Raw genomic sequence first — 25,442 nt, forward strand, 5'->3', positions numbered from 1 at the left:
CCAGCAGGTCTACTGAATAAACCTACCCCTTACCTGAATACCACGTGCGTGGTGCTGTTCTTACTCGGCTACCTCCTTTTAAAAACCTAACAGTTCCCTCGCTCCATGTCCTGATATCAATCACAGTCAGTCCCTACTCTGAATTGTAATTATTTATTTTTTAGATCCTCCAAATAGTCTTAGTCTGTGATATCCTTCCGGGCAGAGACATGGGTGGCAAACCATTTCATCTTCTTCACCTCTGTGCTGCTACACACACTTGTTTGCACATAGGGGATATGGATGTACTACTACTTGGTAAATTTATGTAGACCAAGACAAAGGAAAGAAGACAGCTCTATCATGCACATTCTGTTGAATGAAGAGGCTACTGGTTTACCAACCCAACTAACAGGGACTGTAATTGATCACACGAATGCAACAAATCAATGATCCCGGTCCCCAACAAGGTGTTGTAACAAAAAGGTGCTAATGATTTAGGATAGTATCACTTGGTTTAACAAGCTCCAAAGGAGCGTATGACAGGCTGAACTTGCGACAGCCTGTCACAAGTTCAAATCTATTGCCATAATGTACAGGAAAGATATATCCTTTCTGTCACTGTTCCATAAAAGACAATGTGTGATGTAACTATAACTCCAACAATAGAGGAGGTGACAACAAAAGCAGTATATACCTTAGAAGAAAGCTCAGTGCTATCCAGGCATTAGTACTAACATGACATCCTGATCTAGCTCCCATACTCTTCACTTAACTAATACACTGAAAGCAACTGGAGACATTCTTAATAGGATCACATGCATTTTCTTTTAAACATTCTGGTAATGGGTAAAGTTTCTCAGATAGTTGTTAATGAGTCTAGGGGTGGATAGTGTATTGGTACCCCATGCTGTGCTGACTCACTTTGAAGAAACTGCTGAGACACTAGGAAAGATCTCAAGTGAATAATTAAGGGAAATCCAAAAGACTAGTGAGCAGTTCCTCTGACCTAAAGTAAAGATGCACACGGCACTCAAAGCTCGCGCTTGAATCTTCACTGCTGATGATAACCCTAAGCATAAAACACACTAAGACTTTGACTAAGACCAAGCCCGTGCAGCAATTGGGTTCTTCTAGATCTTTTGGCTGTGAGTTTCTCCAAAGCCCTCCTGCTAAAAGTTTGGAAGTCAGAGCCTCAGTCATACTGATAGAAATTAGTTTCTCGTGGATTTTGTTCTACATGAGTATACTGCTACTGTGTGATTTTTCACTCCATAGCCAGTCTTCCATTGGCAGTTACTTCTTTTCTGATTCAGTATGGTTTAGGTATTGTGGAGACAGTTTTATGGAAAGCTGCTCACTTTGTTTTCTTACAGTATGATCATTTTTACTAAGTCAATGATGCTGGTCAAATAATGACAACACCTAAAGCAACTTACCAGAACCTGAAGAAAAGCTTTTTAGATGGGGAGGGGGCTAAGGAAGACATCTTCTACCACTGTGTTCACAGAGTGCACCAGGAGGCTGCAGTGAAAGCCCAAAGTTGCACTGTTACAGTAGCACTGAATAATGTTAAGACCATTTCTTGAGGGACTCTGAAGCCTGCAGTGCAAAGTGCTGCTTTGGTAAGAAAGATAACTGAACACTGCAAATATCTGGAGAGCAAAGTAAAACGCAAGGAAAAAGTGAACATTGTTTCAATTAAAGCTAGAAAAGATACTATTTAAACAAAAAGTGAAAGAGTACAAGAGATACAAATTGAGTAGAACATAAAACCTTGTGGAAGTTGACAGAGGGTTTCCTCTACATTGACTTGTCACAGAACAACTCTGCAAAAAGGCTAATAATGATCAAAGAGTGTGGCCAGACCTTAACAGCATATGCAAGACTAAAAAATGGCTTTAAAAAGTAGTTAGTGGACAGTGGCTTAAAAAGGTTTTAGAGTAAACAGCTTTGAAACTGCCTCATTACTAAAGAAGATTAAATCCCCATGGAGTCTTCAAAAACAAAAACAAAAATGTAAGCAAGCATTCAGGAGTAAATAGATGTTTTAAATGCTAGTGTACATTTGCTTAGTGCATGTTTCAAATGGAAACAACTCTTTATCACTCCATAATCCCTAGCAAAAGATATGCTTATATGTTATGGAGATCTCACATTTTTGCTTACTAATCCACCTCCTCTCTAAATCTGATTGCTGCTTCTAGACAGGACTCTAATCTCATTGGGCAGACAATGCTTGAAGTAGTAGAGATTTTACTCCTCCACTTTCTTGCCAATTGTCTCTTTAATCAGATTCCCAAACTATGTTTTTCATATTTTCTCTGACCTTCACCCTCTTCACAGGATAATTTAATGTATGCCTAAAACTTCCTATCTTCTCCACTGCTTAAGAAATTAAGTGAACTGCAGAGGGTGGTCCAGACCTATAATCCAAGCTGCTGGGAAGGCAGAGGGGAGAGGATCCTCCTGGTCCCAGGCCAGCCCAGGAAAAGTGCAAGAACCCAAACAGAACTGAAGCATGGCAGAGCCCTAAATTCAATTCCCAATACAGTTTAAAGTGCATTTTGCAACTAGTCTTACACCTAAAAATTAATGGCCCCCCTCTCTCTCATTCTCTCTCTCTCTCTAACACACACACACACACACACACACACACACACACACACAGCTACTATTTGAGGTTTGTTTTTTTTAATTGTCCATAGTGCTGATTTTTGTTGTTGTTTGTTGTTACTGTTGTCATTCATTCATCCTCAGATTTGGAGCTTTAGAAATTGGTGTAAGTTTGTCTCTTGTTTTCCTAAGCAATGAATAATATTCTTCATAGTGCTGCCTGTGTTCTTTGTTAATCAGCATATTGAGCTAATTTATTTCAGGTATCCTATTATCTACTCTCTGCTGGTTTTATTTTAAAGTAAAAGATAATGCAGTTAGAGGTTTGAAAAGATAACAGCATGAGATTAGATATTCTGCAAACATTAGTTAATTTAGTCCAGTAATAATGATGGCAATAATAATAGCTAATGCGAATGAATTTCACTAATGTGCCAGGCATTTAAAGTCAAGATTCTTCAAAATGTATACCCTGAAAAGGTATACATTCCTTACCCCAATTTGTCAAAAGTCAAAACTACAAGCCAGGCACTGGTGGCTCACATTGTAATCCTAGCTACTCAGGAGGGTGTGCTATCTGAGGATCGTGGTTCAAAGCCAGCCAGCCCTAGCAGGAAAGTCTGTGAGACACTTATCTCCTATTAACTACCAGAAAACTGGAAGTGGTGCTATGGTTCAAGTGGTAGAGCGCTCACATTAAGCTAAAGAGCTCAGGGGCAGCTCCCAGGCCCAGAGTTCAAGTCCCACGACCAACAACAACAAAAAAAAGTCAGAACTATATGGAAGTATCATGATCAGAAAACAAGAGAATGATGGACTCTGGCAGGCAGGCACCATTCATGCTGCACTTCCATATTATGCTATATCATCTGAATGAAAATCAGCATGTGGCTGCCTATTGTGGAAATGACTTAAGTAAAGCAAATTTTCTAAGATTTGTTCAAGTTTTTGCAAGTTTGAAGGGACCACAAAACTTGGCGATTTTAATTCTGCTTAGAAAACATTATTTCTCTCCAGAATTCTCTTTTAACACAGAAATGCAAAAGTCTCCATTTTCTGGTAAAACAGTAGGTGGAGTTACAATGTAAATATTCTTATCTTCTTCATAATGAATGACCAAAGTGTCAAGATGTGAATTTGTTCTGCTCCTGAGATACAGGAGCTGGCTAGAGAAGTAAGAGGGGAGCACCAGTGTACCTCAGTAGTCCCTGCAGGTCTCTCTGCTGGTCTCTGGCCTCCCTCTTCCTAGTGGCTGCCTACCACTCAAGACAATGAGTTCCATGAAAACAGCAGTAGAGAGGAGAACCGACAGAGTCCAGGGAGCAAAGACAGTTCAAACAGTGTAAGGTTGCAGCAAGCCTGAATCTACAGCCAAGCGGATTTTGCATATGGATGTCCAGTGAGTGAGTGTACATGTATACATACTGCAGCCTAAGATGCTATCACTTCCCAGTTCTACCTCCAGCATTTTACTGACATGAGCCTCAAGGAAACAATTTTTTTCTCCACCACTTGACTTTGTTTATACCTCAGATTACTCAACTTTTGCGAAATTCCACTTACTGGAATTTTACTATCTTGGTAGCAAGCATTGCATACTTCTTTGGTAATCTTTTTCTATTTTGGGTGTATCGTCTCAAGGATATGTAAAGACAAAATTTAAATGCTATATGGCAGCATATACATATATATGTACATACATATATGTATATATATGAATTGAAGAGGACTACACTTGTGATAGAATTACTCATTGTTTATAAGACTCATACAAACATTGTACTACTTCCTTCAATACTGGGATATGTGATGCATAACTTTGACATATATAAAACATCTCTTTTCTTCATTCTCATTCCTCAGCTTATATTCTTTTTGGGGCTTTCAACAAAAAAAAAATCACTACAAAAATATATCACTTTATATTACTACAAAAATAAATACATAGTATGGACGTATATAACTACAGAGGAACTTTCACACATAGTATACATTTTACCTTAAAAAGATAACCAGAAAACACTTTAAAATCAACCTTCATTGTAATATATCCATGCTAGTTACAAGTAAATGAAGAATCAAACAGGAAAGATTACAACCAAGTGACAGTGCTAAATCTGGAACCCAGGTCTTTCCTTGTTATAGGCTCTGTGTTGTATGGTCTGAAACAGCCTCCTACACAGATCTCCAAAGTCTTTGGCCTTCTCTGATTCAGGACCCCTCACATCTCCTTCACCTCCTATATTCTCTAAGTATTTAAATATGAGTTTAGATAAAGGACGATAAGGAACAATCTGCTCCAATCCAGCTGTTACTTCCCTACATTTTGTTCATTACGCAATACCCCAGATATTTCAACTTCCTAATCCCCACATTGCTCAGATAAGCATTATAGTTAGATAGCAGATTTTAGAAGATCAAAATTATACACAAATTCACCTCTTGTGGTTTTTAACATTGGTTTCCAAACAGTACGTTTTATTTCTCCTCTATTTCTCTTTATTCAAGATAATATAGCACAGATGATCTATCCTTCTGCCTGTACTTAAAAATAAATATATGCACATATATACACAAGTAAATCTTTTAAGGATACCTGAACATCAGGCAGTTATCTAAAAATGGTCGCTTTCATTCATACACATACTATTACTGTAATCAAAGCTCATCATTAAGCCAAGTTTGTGTATGGAAACAGTGTTTAAAAATTCTAGACACAAACCAAAATAATTCTAGAAGTTCTTAAATATCCCTTATGTAAATTATCATTAAGCAAAATTATATATGCATATGTATTTATGTATGTCTATATAGGTGTAAATGTATGTGTGTGCATGTGTGTATACAATACTTCCCCCTCCCTATATTGAAATCTTGAGTTTGAGCTCAGATTCTTCAGGAACATTTGAATCATATGACAAATGAAGAAATCATTAATTTAATGTTGGGTTTATTTAATACTGAGTTAGAGAATAGTGTAAGAAAAATAATAAAAGCAAATTTGCTTTAAAGTAGGACTTAAAGATAGAAAAACATAAAAATAAAATTTCATTCAATCACAAATATCTTTGTTCTCTTGCTCCTCCATCCTTTTCTCCCTAGAAATTAAATCTTAGACAGCCACATTTTTCTCTGGGTATTGCCATCCAACCCAATAGAATCCCACTGACTTTTCCCCTCTAACTTTTTTCTTCTTCTCAAAAGGATTATTATCACTTACACACACACACACATACACATACACACACACCACAAAATGCTCCCATGTTCTTTTTTTTTTTTTGACACTCAATGTTCCTGCCCTGGTTGGCTTTCAACTGTCATCCTCAGACCTCAGCCTTCTAAGTAGCTAGGATTACAGTCTGAGCCACCAGCAACAGGCTGCACCACCTCCTTTTTACTGCTCAAGTCCAGCTGAATTGCATCACATGCACACACTCTACTTGCCTTTCCAGAATCTACTTCCCGCTCCTCTGTGCAAAACAGATAATTTGGAGGGTATCATAGTTCCCTAACTGGTCCACAAATAACCTGAGAGGAATCTAGTCTTGAACCCAGAACCCTGAACTAAGTCTTCAAGTAATTTTCCATTGGTCATAGCTTTTGGTACACTAGTAGGATGAATGATCCACTGGCTCAATCTCAGTGAACATCCGGAATGGTTTGAAGGTACAACCAACAAGTAAGTTCACACTTCCCTGAACTTGGGTGGTGGGAGATGCCTTGGTGATTTTGCCTCCATATACAGCCACTCAGACCCAAATTGAGCAGGCAGAGGGAGACTGTATCCCAGTGCAGTCCTGCAGACTTCTAATTTAAGTTCGACTTAAATTGTCATGAGAGACAATAAATTCTTGCCACCAAACAGAGTTGCATTTTCTACTTATATGCAATCAAGAAAATTTATGATCACTACATATATACAATTATTATTATTGAATGTACAGTACTGAACATGTGTCTACATTCAATGACTTGGTTCACCCAGTCCTTCACACAGCCACTTAGGGCAAGAGCTCACACTCTCTAAACCTGTTTATTGTAAAGACTTGGAAATATATAAAGTGTTGACTACAGGTCCTGGTGGGTCAGACAGAGGCTTTCAGTAAGTGCCAGCTCCTATTCTTGTTTCTGTCATGCTCTGGGGGGAAAAAAAATCTCTCTTCGCCAATATGTGAGGGAATAAAAGAACCTAATTCTTGCTGACAAGAATAAAAGTAGAATAGTAGAAAAAAGAGACAAGCTCAGAATTTGAGGCAAAATTAGAAAAATGTAACTGGTCAGAACATTTGAAGTCTAAAATCTTGATGATAGACAAAAATGACTTGCAGGGAGCTCTCATCTCTAGTTCTCTTCTCAGTAATCTGTCTCCAATAAGACTGCTTCCTTGAGGGGGCTGGGAAGGTGGCTCAGTGGTAGAGTGCTTGCCTTGCATGCATGCGGCCCTGGGTTCGATTCCTCAGCACCCCATAAGCAAAAAGAAAAAAGCCGGGAGTGGCGCTGTGGTTCAAGTGGTAGAGCGCTAGCCTTGAGCTGAAGAGTCGAGGGACAGCACCCAGGCCCAGAGTTCAGGCCCCACGACCGGACAAAAAAAAAAAAAGACTGCTTCCTTCAAACACTGAAGTCTTTAAGGAAACACAGAAGTCATATTGCTTTACAATTAATCCAACAGCTACATGTTTTGTGGCTCTGACAATATAGGCTAAGAAAATTTTCCCTTAAGAACATTAAAAAAGACAAGAGTCTCATATCTAAAATATACCTGGAACTTAAAAAATTAAATCCCCCAAAAACAAAACTTCAAAGAAACAAATAAGTGGGCTAAAGACTTAAAGAGAAACTTTTCTGAAGAGGAAAGAAGGATGGCCAATAGACACATGAAGAAATGCTCAATCGCTCTAGCCATAAAAGAAATGCAAATCAACACAATATGGAGATACCACCTCACCCCAGTTAGAATGGCTATAATCAAGAACTCTAATAACAACAGATGCTGGAGGGGATGTGGACAGAAGGAAACCTTACTTCATTGTTGGTGGGAGTGTAAACTTGTTCAACCACTTTGGAAAGTAGTATGGAGGTTCCTCAAAAGACTCCACATAGAGCTCCCCTATGACCCAGAAATCCCACTTTTGGGCATTTACCCAAATGATCACAAACAAGACCATAGTAAAACTACCAGCACAACTATGTTTATTGCAACATTATTTACCATAGCTACGATATGGAACCAACCCAGATGCCCCTCAGTAGATGAATGGATCAAGAAAATGTGGTATATATACACAATGAAATTCTATGCCTCCATCAGGAAGAATGACATTGCTTCATTTGTTAGGAAATGGAAAGACTTGGAAAAAATTATATTAAGTGAAGTAAGCCAAGCCCAAAGAAACATAGGTCCAATGGTTTCCCTTATTTGCAATAACTGGTATATGTCTGAGTCAACCAGAAAAGGTCAGACAAGTTGATGTTAGGGGAAGAACCCCAAGATAAGTATTCAAATGTTTTTTTTTCCTTTCATGCAATTGTTTCTAACATATTTACAAGATGATTTCTATGTTGCTTTGTATATCCCTCCTCCATGGTATAACCCCTGCTTTCACTGTATCTGATGTTGGTATAATTTGTGGAGGGGAAGGGAAAAAACAAATCATTTAACTGGGGATACAGGTGGACCCATTGCAACAATGAGATGCACAAGTCCTTATGTTGAAAAACGAACTTTACAACTTTGGTGGGGGGGGCAGAAGAATCGGGTGGGGGAGGGGGGAATATGGGAGGGGATGGGAAGGGGAAACAAAGAAGAGGCAACAATGCTTGATAAGAAATGTACTCCTTATCTTGCCCATGTAATTGTAACTCCTCTGTACGGTATTTTCACAATGTAAATAAATAAATAAATTTTTTTTAAAAAAGGAACATTAAAAAAAAAACAAGAACAGCTACTATCTCTTATCCCAAAGTCTAGTTTCTAAAAACACTATATTACCAACTACCATGGCTACATTAATTTCTATTTTCTTTTCATTAGTCTCTGCTATAACCATGTCATTATACCAGCACTTTCTGAATGACTAGTGAAAGGCAAAAACAAATATACCAGTTGTGATTTAATCAGAGACTTCACTGTTGAAACAGCAAGCACAAGTAGACACATTTAGAATAGTAAATGAATAACAAAAAAAAAAAAAAAACCCACTTCCAGGCTCATTAATAAGAAGGCAATTAGGTCTTCTGGGAAAATTCATTTTCTGAAAGAACGCTAAAGCAAGCTATAAAATGCAAGCAAAATTGTGCTTTGACAAGAATAGTATACACTGTCTATTACATCATAATTTTTCTCTTGAGGAAACTGACAAAAATCTCTGTTCTTAAATATAAGCATAAAGCATAGTAAAAAGAATGCTTGTGAAATTTAATGCAGTCTACCTACTAACTCCCATTCATTAAATTTGACTGTCCTATAAATGAGCTCCTTATTACAAAGATCTTAAATTATACTTGGAAAGAAAAAAAAAAGAAAATTATGAAGACACTACCACTAATAATGTCAGAGGGAATACTATTTCCTGAACTAAATTGCATTAAGTAAAATGAAATGCACTTGATATTTTTAGTTCCTCAGTATATTTGCCGCTAAAAATTCTAATCAAAACTCATAACTAAAACTATTTATCCTTCTTTTTTCCTGTGAATCTATTTCTTTCAAATTTATCTGAGCATTCTTTAAAACAAAAGTGGGCGGCATTATTGTTTTGATGTGTCTGGGATGGTAAATTATAATCCAGTAAATACTGATAAGATTATAAATCCAGAAGAATTGCTTCATCTTATAATTAATCCTTTCACTATAGTCTTTGAGTCCTATAAGAAGTGCACGTGAGGCCGGGCGCTGGTGGCTCACGCCTGTAATCCTAGCTACTCAGGAGGCTGAGATCTGAGGATCGCGGTTCAAAGCCATCCTGGGCAGGAAAGACCATGAGACTCCTATCTCCAATAAACCACCAGAAAACCGGAAGTGGCGCTGTAGCTCAAGTGGTAGAGCGCTCGCCTTGCACTGAAGAGCTGAGGGACAGCGCCCAGGCCCAGAGTTCAAGCCCCACGACCGACAAAAAAAAAAAAAAAAAAGTGCACGTGAGATTCTTTTCAATCCAAGCTTTCTTTGTCTTCCTGTACTATTTCTCAAAGTTAAACATTACAAGAAAGTCACCTAGCCTTATTAAAGTAGGGATTCTGATTCAGTAGGTCATGTGGTAGCTTGATCAGCCCATGTTCTCAGGTGTAACTGATGCTACTAGTCGGTGGACAATTTAAGTAGCAAAACCCTAGAGAACCTTGCAGTGCCAGAATACCTTGACTGTGAAACAATTAGCCATCAGAGATTAGGTGTGTAGTAAGGACTGTAGAATGTCTTCTCCACTCTTGATGAGTCTGAATGTCCTAAGACAAATCACAACAAGACTGTGACCAGTCTTGCCTCACACTAAACTTGCTGGTGGATTTACCTCATTGTCTAACTAGGAACAAGAGAATTCCTCTGGCTGGGTTAGCAGGCTGGAGAGTCAGCCTAACCCAATGCAGGATGCACTGGGAAAGTTTTATACAAAATAGACAACAATCTAGAGGGTAACTGATTGCTTTTTTCTGAAGAAAAGATGGATAGGAGAGGATAGGATAAAAGGTCTAGTTCATTTAATCTTCACTACCGTTTCTTCATCTATGAAACAGAGAAAATAAGCATGGAGTTTTGTGTTACCCCAATATGTGTTCAGCATCTTTATAATCTGAACTTTGTACAGTGAATTACTATCATTGCTAAGCTACACATACTTACAGCTTTCCCAACAAAATCAGTGCCCACAGTATCTGAACTATACATTATTTCATGTGGCTTCATTTCTGAGTCCTCTTATTAAAGCAACTCCTAGCATGACATCTGGAGAAGTAACTAACCAGCATTGCCCGATTCATCACTGTTCTGCAAACAGAGCTCCACAACAATATTAAGTGGACGCAGGAATCATGTCATCTAGGATTACTTAATTGGCTCTTAAAGCAAATGTAAGTGACAAAATAAGCCACTGATAATGTTTATAGATTACCAACAGATAAAACAGAAAGTTCCCCTCCCCTCAAAAAAAAAAAAAAAAACACCTCAACCAGAGTTAAGTGGGAAAATGGCAAAGTTCCACCACAGAATCAATACAATCCTCACATCCCAGGCCTAATGTCTTCCCAGAACCTCAAAAATCTAAAACATTATCACAAAACCAAGTTTTTAAATTATTAAAATGTTATTACCAAAATATTAGCAAATCCAAAGAATTCAAACAAGAATATATACAGAAAAACTTTTATATAACAGAACCTTCAAGAAACAGTTCTTATGTGTAACTTTGATTTTTTAAGACATTTATTTGTACTGAGATGAAGTTTAAAGTTTGCAGATTACCTCAAACTTTGTACTGTAAATATTCCAACGTAATAATCCTTTAAAAAAAATTCACAAAGCACAGTTGTATGTAACTTATCACAAAAATATCAGGGAACCTGGTGTTCAAAGTTTCTATTCCCATATACAAAAGGGAACAAAAATCTCACTCTTTTTTCATCCAGAAACAGATAAATACAACAAATACACATCCTGTGACATTAAATAATTATTTCATGGCTATGCAATTTGCTTTTGGCTTCAATTGAAGCCTGACTGATATTTCATGCTTTATTGTTAAATACTACTTGAAATATCTCATGATTTGATATTTCTTAAACAATTTTTCAGAAACTACTACAAACAGCGGGAATTTTGATTATTTTTTAAAGTCATGTTCACAAGTAATTATAACCTCTTTAGGCAGAGAAACACGATTTAATAAAGGAATACAAACCAAGATACATATGATCAAAGGGTAAAGTCTGATAGGAATACACAGAGGGAAATTTTTCCATTGACTGAATAAGAAATGAAATCTATTTGAACAAAGGCAAAGGCTGATTCAAATAAACAAGTAAAAAATAGGACAGTTTCCCTCTCTTGAAAATTGCACACACACACACACACACACACACACACAATCCCTGTGTTCCCTTTTGTCTGAAAAAAAAAATCTGTAAGCTCTCTTGGTTTTCTGCTCTCAATCTTCCAGCAATCCTCTTCCTCTATGAAGAGCTAGTGGAAGAAATGGTCCACACAGGTCCACCTTCAACATGATTTACACTGGCCTTAATATCACCTTCAGTAGAACTAGGAAAATGTACTTCAAAAATAGTAGGGCTCAAAACACTTGCTCTATCTGGCATTATATCACATGAACTTAATAAATATGAATGTATTTAAGCATCATTGCTAGACATATGATGTTTGGTGGGAGAGAGGGCATTAGTTTTCGTCAGTGAGAATCAATCAGTCCTATTTCCAGTTTTAAATAAAGGACACATCCATGTTATATCAAGACATCAGGTCAAACCTCATATATGAGTTATTACCTGCTAAGTAATAATAAAATAAGGCTTCAGGTCAGCTCTGGGATAGGGCTAGAGAGTAGGAAGAGGCAGAAAATCCAAGATGGTCCTGCCCTACCCCCAGGATATTTTGGTGAAAGCCAAAAGATTGCCATTTTGTGTATATGTACATAGAGCTTGGTTGTTGTTGCTAGAAATGAGTGGGAGGCAGTGTGGAAGAAGACTGGAATGGCAGAGGGATTTATTTATTTTTTTATATTCCCATTTATAAACACAAAGAGAGGAGCTGTCAGCAGCGTACATGCCAATACCCAAATAGCAGCCAAACCTACCTCTTCCCGTCTGGGCAGGCCAGACACAAAAAATGGCATCTCGAAATCTAGGAAAGTCAGCATTCAGATAGAAGGGGACAAGTAAGAGAAAAAAAGCCTAGAAATGCCCATTTACCTCTCATCACTAGTGATTATAAGTTGTGGTCATTACTAAGGCACCAAATGCATTAAGACAGTGACCATTCAAAACTAGCAAACTCAAAAGCAATCCTCAACACAAACTGGCTAGAATGTGCTTTCCTAGTAAATAATAAGAATAAGTGAAAACAGTTTTGTCTTGGGGACAATGTGAAGTCAGACACAAGTGGCACTACTTAGATAGATGGGTTGAAAGGTCCTAAGGGATTACCAGTGTGACATTCCAGGAAGCACAGCCAGGATCCTCAGCTGCATTTTCTGTCTCACATCATACTAAAGAGACAATAGTCCCTCTCTAGGTCACAGGGAAGACTGCATCTAAAAGCTGCATGTTATTCTCTACACTGAGATGGAAAAGCTAAGCCAACAGTTCAACTAACAGCTTAAAAAATGGTTAAAAGTATTATTTTTCCTCTAATCTGAATGCTGGGAATATTGATACTAGCTTGTCCATGAGTTTAATGCATGTAAAGATCTACAGACGATAAAGAATAAATTTGTTTCAAGGATAACTTAATCACTGTGCTGTCACTGTTGTACACTGGTCTATGACAATCTAAGATATTTGTTTTATACATGAGTGACTAGACAGACATCAGTGGATACTGATTATGGCTATAATCAGTATGGCTATGGCTGAGATCTAAGGATCCTAATTCAATGACACTCCGGAAGGAAAGTCTATGACACTCTTGTCTGTAATTAACCACCAAAAAGCTGGAAGTGGAGCTGACTTACACGGTAGAGCACTAGCTAGCGTTGAGCAAAAAGGCTCAGGGACAACGTGCAGGCCCTGAGTTCAAGCCCCAGGACTGGCATCCCAAACAAATAAATAAACAAATAAAAAGAACGAAGAGAGAAAAAGGCTAGTGAAACACACACACACACACACACACACACATTCTAAACAGCCAACACTATCACTAAATAGAGCGTTCCAAGACTTTGGGGACAGTAAACACTGAAACTAAGGTACTTTAGCTACCTTAATGTATGATGATTACACACCAGGCAGCTGCATAATGCTTTACAATTGACAGTGGTGGCTCACATAAACTATGTTGCCTCATCCTCATAAAAACTACCTGGAATGATCAGGACAGGTATTATTATCTTCATTTTATAGATGGGAAAGCTGAGTTTCCAAGTCATCTCCCCTGAGACTGGTTTTGTAGGTCACCTGAGTTCTTCCAGAAAACACTCTCTTACGGGATGATATCAGGAGGCAATAGTCCCACAACCCAATACATATACTGTACTCTAACCTCTTCTGAATTTCTATGACCCAGTTTTACCAGAGATTTTAAGAGAATGACTGAAAATGAAAGAATACAAATTGAAATTTATAGGAGGTCCTGGTTTTAAAGAAATTTGCCATAGAGTTATATACTTTTTAACTCCAAAAGCTAAGAAAGAAGTCACAATAACGAAAAGTCTTACATTGTGAGATTTTAAAAGGCGATGTATGTGATATATCAAAGGCCCTATCTGATTTTCACATTGTTTATAAGCTCACTACATTAGGAGTCACACAATAATTTCAGAAGGTTGTGAATAGCCTTAAGGAGTATGATTTAAAAGTATTTAACAATAACTTGGAACCAAATTTGGAAAAGAATTTTAGCTTTTTAAAACATGCTTATGTGAATTTTTCAAAAAGTTCATCATTTAAAATATCATCTCTAATTCATCTGTAGTCTATGTCATTCAACAATTCTGACTGACAGGATTTGATGACAGTACAATTTCATAAGATTTATGATTAACCAGAACATGGAAATAATTAGAGATTGAACTTTTAAGACTATAGAGTCTACAATCTGACTTTTAAACCTGAGAATAAAAGACACCCATCTCTGAGCATATATGTGTGTGCATATATATAAATGTATAGATATATGTGTGTATATATACATACATATATATATATATATATATACTGAGTGGCAATTTTTATGGACAACCCTGTTTTATACTTATTAGGACTTTACAGCCTACTAATTAAATACAATATAAAGTCACTAAGGAGAAAAGCCAGGCATATTTAGAAAACAAAATGATTTAGAACTAGATGTGCATGAGCACAATTGTTATTTGAGATAACAAAACTCCATGTATCAGAAAGCCCATCAGTACATTGGGATAAAAGAAATATATTCCCTTGTTCTTTAAAGGGTAAGTAATGCCCAAAAAAGAAAAAAAAAAAGTTCCTTTACTATAGAAAATATATCCATCAGCTGTTGAGATACTAATAGCTGCGGCTGCTGAATACATGTAAGTTTAATCATGCAACTGGTACAGTTCAAACTTTCAATTAACAAACTACACGCCTTTTCAAGCGCAGGCTCTTTGTGCCATTACAAACACTGCAAAAATCGATCCCCACTCCCACTTGCTGCATATAATGAGTTACATCAAGCCTGGTTCCAATACTAACGGGTAAGTGTGTCAGAGATGCATGCAGTAATGTTCAATCCAAAGAGAATTAAATGAAAACATTGCGCAGAGAGCTGTGGCACACATCATCTCCACACATAGCCTTTCCTCTGCCTGCTGCCATTTCATCGTCTCTGCGTAAGTGGATGACACAAGCTGCCACCCGAATCTGAGGGCTAATTCCTCTGGAGTTCTGAATGGGGGAGGGGAGAGCGAAAGAAAAGACACTACTGCCCGGGAAAACAACAACAGGGTGAGTTTATTCCCAGGAAATCGAGCAGTCTCCACAAAGTAAGTTCTTTCTGCACACCCGGCGGACTGAGCCAGGCGTGTGGCTGTGGCGTTTCCCGTCTTCTGTCACCTCACGGCCACCCCTGCGCTGCCATCTGCTCAGTCAACCCGCCAGCCAAGCTGAGCCGGGGTGGTTTGGCTGGAAAAGTTATCAGGACCGGGAAGGAAGCAAATTGGTGACCCGGTGCCCGCTCCCCAGCGTTCACCGGGTGAAACTTCAGAACCCCCCCCCCACCCCCGCGCAGGAGAGGCTAGAAAGGCACCAAGGAACAAAACTGGAAGGGACCCCAGGACCAGCCACCCTCCCCTACCCCTCAAGAGGGCTAGTAGGGCTCCCGGAGTTCCTAGAGTGGCTTTACTAAGCGCTCAAACGAAAGGAACACCGCCAGATTGCCTCCTCTCCGTGTTATAAAGGGTTCTCCTGGCGGGCAGTGGTCTTTCTAGCCCCTGGCGGGCCCCAGGAGAGGTGCGGAGCCAGCCCGGTGATGGCTACGTGGGACATGCGGGTCCTCCGCATGCGGGTCTGGCTTTGCGGATTGGGCGCCCCGAGCTCCCGGCCCACGATCGCTCGGCACGGATCCTTACGATGGCATTGCAAAACATCTTAAAAGACTCCGCCAGGAGACGCATGCAACAGTCTCCAAGCAGTCCCGGCCCGTAGAGCTGGGCCAGGAGCGACCCAAAGCTTGGGGTTGGTGGGGAGGAGGGACGACGGGGAAGTCGTCGGACAATAGTCCGACCGCGGAGGTGATTTCCCCCCGGACAAAAAGCACCTGGCAAAGCGCGCCCAGTTCCGTCCCTTCGCGGCTGCACACTCCTGACAAAGGCTTCCTTGGGAATTGTGTGTGTGTGTGTGTGTGTTTAATTTTTGAACACTCGGTGGGGGGGGGGGGCGCAGCCAGCAGCCACAAGCCCGCACCACCAGGCACAGAGTAACCGTCCCCGCACTCCAAACTACTTTTTCCTCCTCTCTTCCTCCCCCGCCCCCCACACCCCTTCTCAGTGGCGCCGGACCCCGAGGCTCCACCAGTGCGCCCAAGGAAAATGTCCCTGCACTTCAGCCCAGAGGTGAAGCCCTGTATCCCGCACGAGACTCCGAGAGAAACAATGGGTCGCCAAGAGGAAAGTTACCTGCGCCAAGTGGCGCCAGCCCAGTGCCCCGCGTCCCACCTGGAGCAAACTCCGAGGACATCTCTTTCTAGACCCCGGCACCCCTCCGCCACCACAGCCTCCCGTTCTCCTGGTTCTGGACCCGCCAGAGGAGCTGGCGGCTGGGGATGGTGGTCCGGGCTCCGCACACCTCTCCACTCTCACACAGGCTACCCGCCCCCCCCAAGCCACTCACCTGCGGAGAACTGGCCTTGGGCTGACCCCAGGAGAGGCCACGGGGAGAGGAGCACCAGCGCCACAAAAGCGGGCAGCGCCGGCGCCGCCGAATCCATGGCGAGTTTGGAAGAAGTTTCAAGCAGCTTTGTAAAGAGCTGGCCCGGGAGGGAGGGGGGGGGGGGGAGAGGCTCTCCGCGAAATCCACGAGCGAGGTGCCAGGAAGACCCCCCCTCCCCGCAGCCGCCGTGGGGTGAGCGTGGGGAGTCTGCGCCCGCTCACCCCGCGCCCGGACGATGGCCTTCTGGGCGGTCGCCAAACTACCTCGGGGGCGAAAGCGTCTCCTGCGTCCCCGGCCCGCCGCGGCGGCAGCTCTCCATGCTCGGCGGTGGCTGCTCCTGTTAGTCAAGAGTTACTTTGCTCGGGGAGGGACGGGGGGGCGGAGCCTGCGGTGACGTCGCCCCGCGGGCTCCGGGCGCTTCGGAGGAATGCGGGCTCCAGCGCGCCCCCGCCGCCGCCGCCTGCCGCCTGCCGCCCGAGAGACGCGCGCCAGCCCCGGCTGCGCGCGCGCCCTCCTGCGCCCCGCGCCCCGCGGCTCCCCGCCGCCGCCTTTGTTCGCCGCCTGGGTCCCCAGCCGCCCGCCCGCCGCTCTGCCCAGGGCGGCGAGCGGGAAAAGGATCGCGACGTGGGGCATCACGCTACCCTGTTGCTGAAACTGGAATGGAAGCAGAATGGCGGGACGATTGAGGTCCAGCACGGAGGACACCCGCCACCCCGAACAGAGGGGAGTCCTGGGGTTGTGCCCCCCAGATGAAGATCCCACCACGGCCACCGCCGGTAGGAAGAAAAGGTGCCGGAAACATCCCCTAAGGAAATAGGCAGCCTGCGTAATACAGAATAAGGCATCCCTCCCCCATAGAAAATTACTGTGCCTTGTTCATGTAATACATAAAACTTGGACCAAAATAAACGTTCGGTAACTTTCCAGCGTGAACAACTGGCGCGTCTCCTTTTCTGGTTTTATTTGTCATTAGTCTAGAGAGTGTTTGACTTTTAACTTTCTGCTTCAATGACTGTTGTCCTGGAACCTCCTGGCCTCTTTCCTTTCCCCCAGGCTTGGTGGAGTAGACTATATCATATATATATATATATATATATATATATATATATATATATAATTTTTATTTTAATATATTGGGCCCACTTAAAATAGAAATACTTAAAAGGCAATGAAAGCAACAATGTGTAATCGGCCAGAAGGAACATAAAGCCATCTTATGATAGTGCAGTATTTTATAGTTTGCTACTTGTGCAGCAGTAAAAAGTAGTTTCACCATATGCCACCCTGACTTGCTCCTGTTGTAAGCACTGTACCCTGTATACTTGGTTCGTTTTTTGTAAAATAGCACAAAAATGTGTGCTATCACATCGTATAAGCATAACCCATTCTGAAGTATGGCATCTTTACAATTCCTAGCAATAATTTGTTGATTGATGCCTGACATCAGACACTTCTATCCCTTTAAAATCAAGAGAATGGGATATTCAATTTAATATAACATTCATGTAACTTACCAAACCACACATTTCTTTAATCACATGTATACTTTGTTTTGATCAGGCTTAGTGCACAACCTGCAACTCACCATATATATGTATGGAAAGACATTTTTAATTGATAAGAATAGAAGTTTAAACAGAAATTTTAATCTTGCACATTAGAATAATTATTAGCCCAACTCTTGTCAATTCAGTTTAGCATAGTAAAATTCATCCTTCTTAGAGTACAAAATTGATGTTTTTCAAACTCATTAACCTGTAATCTGAGGACATCCTACCACCATTCCAGTTTCTTAAATTGAGAAATGTTCCTAAATCACAAGTAATCAAAAGCTGAAAAATATGTTTATGTTTATATTTATATTTATTTAAGGACTTAATAGAACTTTCCAGAACTTAGCAGTTATTCACAGAAATAAAATAATGAAAACTCTAAACTAGGCATGATGCCATATGCCTATAATTCCAGATTTGGGAGTCTGAGAGAAATGGATTACAAATTCCATACCAGGTTAGACTATATGTGCAACCATATCATGGAGTAAAAGAACACACACATACACATATATATTTATATGTATACATTAGTATACATATATTTTGTATTTACTAATCTGCTCTATTGTACGAAAGATGAAATATAAAATTGTAAAAATAAAATACAAGTAATATATTATACAATACATTATAAATATAAAATTTCTCTAAAGACTGACCTATGTAGTGTCACAGTTCTGACTTTGCCCTTGTTCCTTGGAAGGAAGATTGCATTTCACTCACTCCTGTCATGGAGTAGTGACAGCAGCAAGTATGTTTACAACCTTTTCCGGATGTGCTACTACTAAGATACCTATTATCATATTGCATCCTTAAGATTATTCCATGTTTCCTTGAGTTTAGGCAAAAATCACATGATGAAAAATTATTCTCACTTCAAAAATAAGGAAACAAGGTTAGAGATTAATTCACCTAAATAAATAAGAAATGGGGAAGGGGAAATGAGGAGAAAGGAAATTTCCAAAGGGAATCACCAAACCAGCAAAGATGCCTTCTCACTAAAATCAAAGAAATGCAATAAATCTTTTGGATGAGTACAGCAGCCCTTTTGTCCTCAGGGCCCACAACTAATGCAGGCTTATATAATTTGAAATCATTTCAGTAGAGTTTACGTGGTTCTTCTATACTTGTAGCTAATTCTTGGCAAACATTAAAAACACTGAGTTCTGTTTTGTTCTGTTTTGTCTGGCAGGATCTAGATAGGCCACACTGATCTCAAACTTGCAATTGTCCTGCATTGAAACTTTTAGAATTACAGAGGTCTCCCACTATGCCCAACCTATATCCATCAACTGACAGATTAAGTATAAATTTTCTATAACTTTTAGAAGAGATTTGGCAACTTTGTTAAAAAGTGATACAACATTCCTTTTTTTAAAAATATTTTTTTTCCGGTCATGGGGCTTGAACTCAGGGCTGGGGCACTGTCTCTGAACTTCTTTGGCTCAAGGCTAGTGCTCTACCATTTGAGCCACAGTGCCACTTCAGGATTTTTTCTCTTTATGTGGTACTGAGGAATCAAACCCTGGGCTTCATGCATGCTAGGCAAACACTCTACCACTGAGCCATATTCCCAGCCTAGCATTCCTATTTTTTAATCTAGTAGCTATTCTAATAAAAATAATCCAAAATACCAAAGTGTTATATAGTCCAAGAAGCTTACAAAAGAGGAAAGTGTAAATATTGCAAATGTCCAAAAACAGGCCAATTATGAGCTGAAGGAATCTAATGATCATTAAAAGTGAATACTGTGAAAGAAATAAATTGAAAATTAGAAAAATAAAGTTTATGATAAAATATTGAATAAAGAAATCAGATAGTACAAGGTTTCCATCAAAGAAGATAAAATGTGAATATATTTAATGCCACACTATACACTCAGAGTGCTAGTGTGATCAAATTTATGGTGTGTGTGTGTATGTGTGTGTGTGTGTGTGTACATTAAAGATCAGTTGGCAACCTACTTGGGAGGCAGAGATGGGGGGATCAAGGTTTGAGGCCAACCTAGACAAATAAGCAATCGAGATTTCATCTCAACCTAAGGCTGGGCAGGGTAGCGTGAGCCTTGTTATCTCAGCTACAGAGAAAGCACAATGGGTAAGCCTATCTCTAGCAAAACAGGGAAGCATAATAAGTAGTATAGTAGCTAAGGCCTACAGGGCAGAAAAGTTTATATGAAATGAGATCTTACCCCAAAAATCACAGTGAAAAAAGAGACTACAGGCATGACATTAGTGGTAGAGTGCCTACTTACCAAGCATGAACTCCACAAAAGATCAGATGACAAATATCTGCATGTTCTTTGATCTTGAAAAATAAGAAAAGAAGAGGAGGAGGAGGAGGAGGCAGAAGATGACAACTATGACAACTTAGGTGTGGGAAAGCAGGTAGTCAGTGGGAGAATGCTAGCCTAGCATGCCCAATGATCTGGTTCCACAACACTGCAAAGTAAGTAAATAACCAGCTCATAATATTAAATTTATTACCAGTAAATATGTAATAATAAAACATAATTTGCCCCTTCTTCCTTTTCTTATTATTTTGGGTGCATGTGCATAATAAATCTTTTTGCTGAATACAGATTTAATTAGTCTTTTGCAGCTTCACTGTATACTGATTCCAAATCACTAACTTAGACCTACATCAGGTAAAATGATTTCCCTAAAACCCCATTTCTATCTGATGCTCCTGTGTCATTGGAAAAAATATCACAGTTAAACTGGGTTTGTAGTACGCTGGACTGGGCAAAATTTAGACAGGTTTCTTTTCTTATAAGATCTTTTCCATAACTGCCCAATATGGTATGGTGCCCGGGACAGTGAAAAATGCAGTATTTCTCTACTTGAGACTAGGGACCAATTTAATAGAAGAATGTGTTAGTAATATTTTCATCACTGAAAGAATGGCTAAGATATTCAATACGGGAGAATTCAACATTCAATATGGGATTATTCTGGCTCATGGTCTCAGTCTGTGGTCACTTGGCCCTATTGCTTTGACCTATGAGGAGAAGGCGAGAGGGGAAGCAAAGCCTTAACTAAGGAAGCTGCTCTCTCCGTGGTAGTAAGGATACAAAGACAGTGAGAAGAAGACCATGGGATAAAGATAACCCCTTTGAGGTCACTCCACCTTTGACTCCTTCCTACTAGTGTCACATCTTAAGTAGTCCACTCTTCCCCTTGGTAGTAAGCCTTAAGAAAAGCAGCTCTTTTTTTGGGGGGGAGGGGGCGGGGAGGTTGTAGTTAAGATCCAAACAATAGCTAGATGATCTCTGAGAGGTAGGATGCAGAAAAAAGAATTTGGAAAGAACCACTTTAAGTTGTATTTAGTATCTCTGTATCTTGGTTTCATATGAAAAATGAGATTCCTAAATAATTTGATAAAATGTATTTTTTAGAACAGTTGATTTATAAGTATGAAAAGGCCTGGATGATAATAACTGCTTAATAAATGCTCCCCACCTCCGCCCCCGCTTTGCTCACTGAACAAAATCTGTAGCCAACAGAAACAAGGTCTTATTCACCCAGTGACAAAGCAAGAGTGTAGACACAGCATGCATTTATAAGCAATTAGATAATATTCTCAGCTTGTTAGTAGGAACTAATTGGTTATATGCTTTTCACTTTGCAAAACACATTCACACATGTGATCTCAATCTATCCTCACTCCAACCCTGTGAAGTAGGCAAGGCAGGTAGTATTATTAATTTCACTGAACTAATGAAAAAGCTGCAGCCTAGAGGATTAAATTATTTGTCCAAGGGTATGCAGCTGGTTAATAGTTGGGCTATAACTCTGACCCGAATCTTACTCTGTATCTCATTCCCCCTCTTGATTCCTATGTAGATAATTCTCATGCCCAATGCCAATTTATCAGGCAGAGTCTCTTGGGGTAGGAGGTGGAAATGAGCTTCTATTTTTTTCTCCCCTGAAATTTGAAAAAGTAAGAAAAGAGAAAGAAAAAAACTTCATAGAATTGTTGTGAGGGTTTAAGTTTTGTCAACAGAATGCCTGGAGAAAGGAGAGAAGGAATTTCTGAACAATAACGCTCTTGGACAGAACATAAAATCCTAGAAATTTTTCTAAAAGTGTTTGTTAAACGTATAAAAGCCATTGTTCTGGATGGGTGTTGGAGCCTTGGGTGTTGTTCTGGATGGGTATTGTTCTCGGGAGTTTCTGAGACCTAGCTACTTACTACTTAGATCTTGACAACAGAGCATCTAGAAACTAAAGGAATCCTGATAGCCATACTCCTTAGTCTCTGAGGAAATTCTCCCAGGAACTTCTTTCCATCATATTCTTAGGTAACTTTGGATCCAATGGAAAGAAATACACTATATTCAAAATCGGAGTCATTTTGTGGCTCCCTTGAACCTTTTAAAAATATCCATCACTGGGGATTAGTTCAGAAACATTAGTCAAGAAATTGCATGCTCCAAAGGTTTTATCAAGGGAAGGGGAAAAAAAAAATACAAGCAGCTTGAGTGCTCGGTGTTGCCAATTTGGAAGCGCAATTTGCCTACAGCTGGATATAATTAACAAGCTTGGGTCAAGCAGGAAGCCAATCATAAAAGTGTGAATTGGATTGAGGTGCAGGAATGGGACAGTGACAGTCACTTCCAGAACTGGTATATTCTCACACAAATCAACTCTTCATTTTCACAAAGTCTAATCCAGTGATAGTAATACATTTATAAACTTTGAGGGGGAAACAAGCGCTTGGCCTAACAGTAACCTAGTATGTGTTTGATGAATTGTCTTTTCTGGGACAATATAAATTGTGCCATATTCTTCTTTTGTGCTAAGTATTTCCCATGTACCCAAATTTGTGTTTTGTTTTTTCTGATTGAATACGAGGCGGGGCAGGGGAGGGGGGGGGGGAGGAGGGGCGGGGGGGGGGGGGGGTATAAAAGGTACTAGCTATGTACCATCCCGTTGATCCCCATTTGAATTCTTTTGGTTTGAATGCATGCATTATTTTATAATTCTTTTTGTTTGTTGTTTTAGAAAAAAAAAACTAAGGAGAATAACTTGAAACTAATTAAATACCTCATGCATTCAGTAAGACATTCCGTGGGGTTAAGAGCTCATATGCAAAGTTGCAGCCTGATGAGAATTCACACAGCTGAATAAGAAATTCTCTAATGATTATGCTCCTTTCTTCCACCCACTTATTTCTGAAGGGGGTTGGGGGTTGCCTTCAAATATGGAACCCTGTGGATCTTGCCATCTTTCTTCTCTGCTTATTCTGGTCTTGAGACAGAATGAAATAGAAATCGGAACACAAAATGCTGTGTTTCCAAAGCTCTGGAGATTTTTCTAATCCTCCCAATGTTCTCCAATAAAATCCTCCCTTCACACTGTTGGTGCCGCCACAGCATTCATAGCCAGGGGAAGTCTGACAAGAAAATGAACCATTGAAACCTACATACAAACACAAGGGCTCATTTCCATGCTGAAGTCCTCTTTAACCAAAGCAAAGAATTCATTTTGTCATTTGCAAGCACTTATTAAGTGCACGACCCGGTGCCAGTTACACTATGGGGCACAGGGGAGAATTAGTAGTTTACATTTGGGATTAACAGATGAAAAAATAAACTAAGAGACAACACACTGCTTAAAGGAAGAGGAAGATAAATAAGTAAATATATAAATACATGTGCAGTTGTGCACATGGGCATACATGCACATATTTCAGAGAGATAAGTAAGTATGTGCATTCTTATATGTGAGGTAATAGAAAGCAAAGTGTTGTATCTTGGTGAAGAACACTTGTAGAGAAAAGGTTGGCTGACTTTGAGATAGATCTTGAAGCAAATGATAGTTGTGGCAGGAAAGGGGAGACAAAAATTCTGAAGGGGTCAACCACAGCAACAGGCTTCCTGGGAAGAAACTGGTTTTGATGAATAACAAAAGTGCAGCTGCTTTTGACTGTGATACTTTTCTATCATGGAGATGAGTTCTCAATTTTTTTTCCCCTTTGGGCTATTAGTAGGGCTTGAACTCACAGCTGATGCTCTACCACCTCAGCCACACTTCGTTTCATTTTTTTGCTGGCTCATTGAAAAGTATTGTCTCATGGATTTGTCAGTCTGGGCTGGCTATGAGCCAAGATCCTCAGATCTCAAACTCTTGAGCCAGAATTACAGGCATGAACCATCAGCTCTTGGCTAAATTCTCATTTTTTAAAAAATTACCTAAAGTTGTGTAGTAAGATGCACAAAATATATAGTAGATTTCTTATTATGTCAATTTGCATGCTTTTAAAGTATCACAACTATCTAAAATGAAAAACTCAGAAGAGTTCATTAAGAAATATCAACATGAGCACATTCAAGTATATTAAAAATGGATGTAATTTCTTGGGGCTGTAATGAAATAGTCAATTAACTTTTTAGATTGTTGATAACAACACCTGATACCAACTAATATTCTACTGATATGAACAGAAAGTCTAAGAAAAAGTTCAAACAGCCTGGGAAGAGAACTGGAGGCAGAGGCAGTAAAGCCTTACTGTGATTTCAACTTCTACATGATATGAAGTGACCATTCAACTACTTTGTAATACATTTCAGAGATGCTCAGTGTGCAAGACATATGTACATAAGAAATAGTATTAGCTTATTTTTCGCCTTAGGGTTAAATTCAAGGTCTGGGCATGTCCCTTTGCTTTATTTTGTTGAAGTCTGGCACTCTACCACTTGAGCCACAGTTCCCACTTTCAGCTTTTTGTTGGTTAGTTGGAGATAAGATCCTCCCAAACGTTCCTGCCCTGAATGGCTTCAAATCATGATCTCAGCCTCCTGAGCATCTAGGATTACAGGCATTAGCCACAGACTCTCAGAAATACTAGCGAATTTTTAAAACATTTACATGGCGTGGTAAACAAAGTAAAGGAAACACATTACCATTAAAGAAAATATTCCTATGATGTAATATTTGTAGTTGTGACTATTTTACTTTATGGGGCAAAGGAACTTTCCAGACGCATTAAATTGTAGACTCTGTAGTGGCAATGTATTCTGATTTATATCTCATTTTGATATATTTATTCTATATATTTATTTATATTTGAATACACTGGTTAAATCTACTACTGATTAAGAAGCAAAATTACTCCAGGAGAACTTTGGTTTTATAGGTTCATAGGATAAAGCACCTTGGCTATACCTTTCTATTTCTGAAATATTTTTAGATAGAACATGCCAAGTTGCAGAAATTCAAGATTTCATAGTGGATCCTGTAG

The 25,442-nt window shown here is 39.7% G+C and overlaps 1 protein-coding gene across 5 annotated transcripts in view; it reads right to left on the bottom strand.

The window, feature by feature from the left end:
• Ptprk (protein tyrosine phosphatase receptor type K) overlaps positions 1-16,742 on the bottom strand; it is a 504,742-nt gene extending 488,000 nt beyond the window's left edge. For all 5 annotated transcript variants that reach the window (XM_042674068.1, XM_042673995.1, XM_042673924.1 and 2 more), the window contains exon 1: positions 16,603-16,742. In XM_042674068.1, the coding sequence (XP_042530002.1) occupies positions 16,603-16,699 (97 nt within the window). In that variant the 5' untranslated portion in view covers positions 16,700-16,742. The remainder of the gene's footprint in view (positions 1-16,602) is intronic.
• Between the last annotated feature and the right edge of the window lie 8,700 nt (positions 16,743-25,442).

The sequence above is a fragment of the Dipodomys spectabilis genome, unplaced genomic scaffold (genome assembly GCF_019054845.1).
Source record: "Dipodomys spectabilis isolate Male_0828 unplaced genomic scaffold, ASM1905484v1 ptg000001l, whole genome shotgun sequence".
In the NCBI taxonomy this organism is placed as follows: domain Eukaryota; kingdom Metazoa; phylum Chordata; class Mammalia; order Rodentia; family Heteromyidae; genus Dipodomys; species Dipodomys spectabilis.